The sequence below is a fragment of the Triticum dicoccoides genome, chromosome 4B (genome assembly GCF_002162155.2).
Source record: "Triticum dicoccoides isolate Atlit2015 ecotype Zavitan chromosome 4B, WEW_v2.0, whole genome shotgun sequence".
Lineage (NCBI taxonomy): Eukaryota > Viridiplantae > Streptophyta > Magnoliopsida > Poales > Poaceae > Triticum > Triticum dicoccoides.
Genome location: NC_041387.1, coordinates 547,323,910 through 547,330,561, shown reverse-complemented (window position 1 = coordinate 547,330,561; position 6,652 = coordinate 547,323,910). Strand labels below are relative to the sequence as shown.

The 6,652-nt window shown below is 45.4% G+C and overlaps 1 protein-coding gene across 2 annotated transcripts in view; it reads left to right on the top strand.

Annotated features, from left to right (window-relative positions):
- Window positions 1-715: 715 nt before the first annotated feature.
- The window catches only part of LOC119291395 (probable 26S proteasome non-ATPase regulatory subunit 3), an 8,728-nt gene continuing 2,791 nt past the window's right edge, over window positions 716-6,652 (top strand). Inside the window, exons 1-2 of one of the 2 annotated variants that reach the window (XM_037570147.1) lie at window positions 716-788; window positions 5,876-6,066. In XM_037570147.1, the coding sequence (XP_037426044.1) occupies window positions 719-788; window positions 5,876-6,066 (261 nt within the window). In that variant the 5' untranslated portion in view covers window positions 716-718. Of the gene's footprint in view, window positions 789-5,602; window positions 5,765-5,875; window positions 6,067-6,652 lie in introns of those variants that run through there. The other variant, XM_037570146.1, reaches the window with a different exon arrangement.

Here is a 6,652-nt window from a genome sequence, read left to right as displayed (position 1 = left end):
GGTAAGTGTGTAGGGGCTGTGGCTTTCACTCGAGGCGCCGACAAAAATGACATATCAACCGGTTGGATGGGAGCGTTCCCTTATTTTTATCAGCAAATGTACAAATCATATATCACAAAAGTTATATCATTGAAAATATCTTTAAAAGATATGTATTTTGTAACATGTACTTAATATGTATTTTGTGTGTCTACCGGTTGGATGCTTCTTATATATCTACGGTTATCTTCATCAACGGTGTTTGTTATTCTGGTGCATTGGTCCTATAGAGGTTTAACACGATTGACTTCCCGACAGACTACTACAACAAGGTTTGCATGGCTTCAGTGAGAGGGGGGCAATGATGGATGTACGTTTTTGACCGACTTCAGTGCTTGTAGTCGTCGCTTGTGGTCTATGGACCTGAACGTATTTTTTTACTTCCGGTGTTCTTTGTACTACCTTGAGAGTTGATGAACTGATCGGAAGTTTTTCTTGCAAAAATAAAATAAAAAATCAATGTCCATTTTTTCTTAAATAGTACGGGCCTTGTATATATGGTACATATACATATCTTGAGAAAATCTCCTTCCAGTTTCCCAAAACACCGCTGTGTAGATGAAAGTGTGAGGTGTCCTTCTTAAGCCAGAAGTAAGGAACAAAGCAAAAGGCTACTCCGCACCCAAGCTTCGGCACCAATACTCCGCACTCTTCCCTTGCCGCCGGGATGGACGTGCAGATGGGCGAGCCGCAGGCGGCCCCTTCTCCTGCCGCCGTAGAGGCGGCGCCGGCCCCCTCCACCCTCCACCGTAAGCTCCCCTCCCCCTCACCAAAACCCTAGGTTCCCCTCTCCCTCACCAAAACCCTAGGTCCCCCCTCCCCGGTACCTCAGATTTGTTCTGATTTGCTAGTGTAATGAGCCTCTACTACAACAGTTACAGGTAACGATAGCTATAACTCTATTTAGTGGATGACTTAGGATTCCTCGACCGTTGTAGCTCCCACGATGTCCTCTTGCCCTCTTATGTCCGAGTGGTGATCCATTAGCCGAGTGACATGTGATTGTTCGAGTGCCGTTGAGCTGTCCGAGTGAACTTCCTGATGTATGCATCCGAACGTTAGCATGATTCAGGGACCTACCTATGATGGTGATGGGTCCCATGTGGGTCCCAAATGATGGGTCCTTGACAAAAAGATCCCGTTGATCTTTGGGCTGGCCCTTGCCTATTGAAAGTATGGTGTCTCATAAATGCTTTGTTAATGCCTCTTATTCGTAGGATCGGTCCAAAGCGCGGCTGAGTTGACGTTGATAGACTTGTGCGTGCTCTGCCGCTCGTAACCTTTTTTTTCTCCCCCTAGTTTAAGTACTAGCGTCCCACCCCAACGTTCTTGTACTTCAAAATACTCTCCCCCGCTTGCTGCTCGCCTCAGCCAGACGTGGCTTATGTAGTGGTCGGCATTCCTACGTGCTCCGACTGATCCCCACTGGAGATTATATGAGGGGCCCTACCTGGAATAGGTGACTACATCAATCGCATCACCACCTTTGTTGCAAGATAGGTCGCGCGACGCCGACCACTCTTGCTGCAACCACCTAGTCCCAACATTGTTGTTGCTACAAGCCAGATGGGACCGTGCGCTGCATACCACCTCGATGCAAGGGGTGAGCGTCGATACTGCAATCTTGGTGTTACGAAAGCCGACTGCCTCGTTGTCGCATTGTTGAAGTGTTGTCGCTGCTACAAGGCCCCGTGAACACCATTGGTGTCCCCAGCCTGCAACACCCGGTGCCAGCGGTGGTCCTCTTTGAAGTTGTTGGCGACAGACTTGAGGATTGGCAGGATTTCCGACAGGGCTTAGGGGTCAGATTGGGAAGTTGCAACATAGGCTCGAGATTTGCAGCAACTGCTTGCAGTAGCGCGAGAGCGGGAGAGAGAGAGGAGGGCAAAGGGGGCCGCCTGGGGGAAGAAGATGGTTCATAGGAAGATTCGAGAGGATAAGGGTGAAAGAGAGAGAGAGAAAAGAAGGAACGTGGGCTCGTGGTTGGTAACTGCGCGGGGGCTGTGGCTGTCACCCGAGGCAGACGACAAAAATGACATATCAACCGGTTGGATGGCAGCGTTTCCCTTATTTTTATTAGCAAATGTACAAATCATATATCACAAAAGTTATATCATTGAATATACCTTTACAAGATATGTATTTTGTAACATGTACTTAATGTGTATTTCGTGTGTCTACCGGTTGAATCCTTCTTATCTACGATTATCTTCATAGCGGTGTTTGTTGTTCGGGCGCACTGGTCCTATAGAGGCTTAACACGATGACTTACTGACAGACTACTACAACAAGGTTTGCATGGCTTCGGTGAGAGGCGGGCAATGATGGTTGTACGTCTTTGGCCCGCTTCAGTGCTTATAGTCGTCGTTTGTGGTCTATGGACCTGGATGTATTTTTACTTCCGGTGTTCTTTGTACTACCTTGAGAGTTGATGAACTGATCGGAAGTTTTTCTTGCAAAATAAAATAAAAAATCAATGTCCATTTTTTTCTTAAATAGTACGGGCCTTGTATATACTAGATGATACCCCGCGCCTTGCTGCGGGAAATATTGTCTAAAGTTGGTGTTTCACTCATCAACTAACTACTAAAAGGGTAGACAAAAAGATGAATAAATTATTCTCATTTGAAGATACTTTAGAATGATACATAGGTAAGTAAGATCAATCCTCCTACTTACATCTTTCAGATTTCGGACAATGCATGGACAATCGAAGAAGCAGAGAATGGTTAAGCTTGTCAATACGTGCAAGTGGAATAAACTATCAATTTGTAACTAAAACATCACCACCTAGCTACAACCCCAAGTCTTGATTGTGCGCAATCTGCATCAGAACTCCCATGTACATTTACTTTAATCCATCCCAAAACGGCAGGCAAACAAACGGCATACAAATTTCATTAGTCCCGATAGAACAGTAAGGCTTTTGCCTAAAATATATAGTGTTACAGTGTTTAATTCTAGCTTCATCTGAAATGTCCCTCTTTTAGCTAATTCTTTGCATTGGATAACATAACTCTGAAGAAATAAAATAACAACCTAGTCCACTGATTGGTTCATTACCTTTACGTAATCGGCATCACTGAGGTGCTGCTAATCTTTCGAAAATGGAAATAGCAGCCTAATTCTAATGTTTTCATCGTGTCTCTAAAGGAGAATTTGTAGTATAACCATCTCCATATACATTGTCATCCATGCTCGAGTGGCCAATTATCAAATTTAAGTTGTTGTATGTTAGGAAACTACATAATCAAGACAAAAGGAACCGGTAAAACATCAAGATAGTTATGTTATTAAGAGAAGATAGATTTATCTTGCATTACAATTAATTAATAAAAAGATGTGATGAACAACAAAGAATATTATGGATGGCATACCATAAAAAAAACTTCAGCCCTTTAAAATTTCATTGGACATCTTCAGCAATACACAATAGTATAGAAAAAAGGAAGTCGGCCATCTTGCTCAGTAGTAAAACCTTTATATGACTTACCTCAGGAACGTAAATATGCATATACCCTCAAATTGATATGTGAATGGGAAGTAAAATAAAGAGTAAGCAACATGTAAAGAAGATTACTTAGATACTATATAGTTGCAACTTCGGAGGTATAAAGGACAAATTATTACCTCTCCGGGTGAATGTTAGTCTTGTACTTCTTCACAAAAGGTGATTGTGCTTCCTCATTGAACTGCAGTACAAAACATATGTCTGGTTAGCTCTATTCTGAAACAATTAATGATCAGTATGAAGAATTCCTAGTTTAGGCCCTCACAAGCATGTTAATGATCAGTATGAACAATTAATCACCTTAATTATACCATTTTACACAGGCATAAGAAACTGACAGAGAAGGTTAACTAAGAACTGCATGCAGGACCTAAGAGACCAGATCTATATATTTACACGCATATGAAAAATCATGCTACTCTGTACTAACAAACTAAAATTGTAATGGGAACTCAATTAACACTGAATGACCAGTGATATGTGTTCTGCAGCTGCAACCCATGGCCTGACAACTTCACAATTTGCAATAAGCAGGGTATTAGGGACATTGCTATCTGTCTAAAAAAATAGTTGGGAAAAATCAAAATTAGGAAAAAGTTCAGAATAAGAGTGCAGCAAGTAATGCATCACTTTGAAACAGCTCGAGTTAATTTGAAGCTTGCACTCATTGTGTATAATCTGTACATCATAAGCATGAAAGAAGACAGAGTCGTCGATACCCCTTTTAGGAAAGAAAAATCAATTTGTGATGTACTTTGTATACATCAAGTCTTTAACAAAAATAGATTGAAATAGGTTGACTGGGTAACTTACAGGTGGTAACTATTGGAGGGTGGCTTCTTGTTTACTTAAGACATGTGACAAATGAATATATGTACATGTATAAACTCCCTTGGACGTCACTCGAATCAGTCAAATTGCTGCATGATATTTCAGAACATCAAAAGAGGATGAACAGTACTGGAATACACCATATTTTTTCTTCCGAAAATCAATAGTTAAATCAAGGTCAGGAGTCATAACCTAGAATTGACGATGGTTGCGGCAGCTCGAGTCCAGGGTAGTTGAGAAGACACCTTGCCTGTATGCAGTGATCGTGTGCCGCTGCCTATCCTCCACTGGCCTCGTCTTGTAGAGCAACTCGTGTGGACAGCTTCCCCTAGTGTCTCGTCGTCGCCGTCGCCGGGAACCACTGATGTTGGCAGTTACCATGGCGAGTCGAGGTGTGGTGGGCAGCAGTGGCGTTGGTTGATTGTTACCAAACGGATCAATATTGACACCAGATTGTTACCAAACGGATCAACATATATGGACACCAATCACACAGAACGGAATATAGGATGCAATGCTCAGTGGCTCACCTGCTTAACTTGAACCCACGAAGATAACAAAACAAAATCTTCAAATCTGATTTCCGAACTTCAGATCGGGGATCCTCCCACCTTCCATAGTGACGATGGCGATAATACGGCACAGCCGGCAATTTCTCCGGGCAGGCTGCAGCGGGTCGGTAGGTCGTATCCAAGAACTGAGCCCGCAGAACGGCACGCCGCAGGCAGGTGGGGGCTGGGGGGATCGGGAGACGGCGAGCGAGGAAGGCGTGGTGCGCCAAGAGGCCAGAGGCAGAGAAGGAGGCGAAGAGATCAACATAGAGGAATCGAGGGAGCAGTCTGCTGAAGGGATCGAAGGATGCGGTGATCCCTGGACTGACTCCTCCGTTACACGCGACTGGTGGTGACCTTTTAATTTGTGTACCACCGGTTCGGGAGTTTTCTTAAGATGGAAGATGAAGTGAGCGGAATGGAAATTAAATCACAAGAATAAAAAGGGCATTTTCCATCAAAAAGAAGAAGGATATTTGGAATTGCTGATGTGGTACACTGCTGAGGTGGAGTGAGGTGGATGGTTGCATGTTGATTAGTGGTGTGGATAGGTTGCATGTTAAGAGAAATAAGATAGTGAGGATGAACTATTTAGGTATTATAGATATGGTACACCTTCCAATTTTCCAAAACACCGTTGTGTAGATGAAAGTGTGAGGTGACCTTCTTAAGCCACAAGGAACAAAGCAGAAGGCTCCTCCGCACCCAAGCTTCGGCACCAATACTCCGCACTCTCCCCTTGCCGCCGGGATGGACGTGCAGATGGGCGAGCCGCAGGCGGCCCCTCCTTCCGCCGCCGTAGAGGCGGCGCCGGCCCCCTCCACCCTCCACCGTAAGCTCCCCTCCCCCTCACCAAAACCCTAGGTCCCCCCTCCCCCTCACCAAAACCCTAGGTCCCCCCTCCCCGGTACCTCAGATTTGTTCTGATCTGCTCGTGCCCCAGATCTGAAGGAGATCGCCGCGGTGATCGAGGCGGGGTCGCTCTCCAAGGAGGTCCGCCGGATCTCCCGCGCCGTCCGCCTCACCGTCGCCCTGCGCCGCCGCCTCGCCGCCCGCGACGTCTCGGCCTTCCTCGCCTTCGCCCTCCCGGCCTCCAGCGACGCATACGCCCGCCTCACTCCCCTCCTCCCCAAGGTAAAATTCTGAGCAACAGAGTTTTGTCATGACCCACGACTTAGTCTTCCACTGCAGTTGCTTCCATGTTGATACTCTAACTGTTGTTGCCATGCGTAATTCACAGTTTCATGTTAGCTCTGGTGGTTATCCTATGAAAGTCAGAGTTCTGTCTTAGTTTCATTTTTGCATATACGACGGGCACATACTTGCATGGTTTGTGTACTGTTCAGGGATTCAGGGTACCAAAACCTTTTGATAACTCGTTTTCCTGTTTTGTACTGGGTGAACAAAGCCGAGGCTGGAAAAAGTCTTGCTAAAATCTAAAATTTATACTTTCAAACGGAGGGGCGGTAATTCCGAACTGGTCTGGATTTTTTTTTGGGTGAAACTGGACCTGGAACTGATGATGGTAGCTTTTATATGTACAGTTGCCATTCATCAGGCAACTGAGAATATTTTTTGGATCAGTCGATTTTGGAAGTGAGCAGTGCAGGCTGTGCAGCAACAAGCTCGAGCCTGGAACGGCGTGGCGTTGCTGCCGAGGGCTTGCCAGGACCTCGCCGGAGGTGTGGATGACGCGGCTTGCAGGGAGGAAGGACCTCGA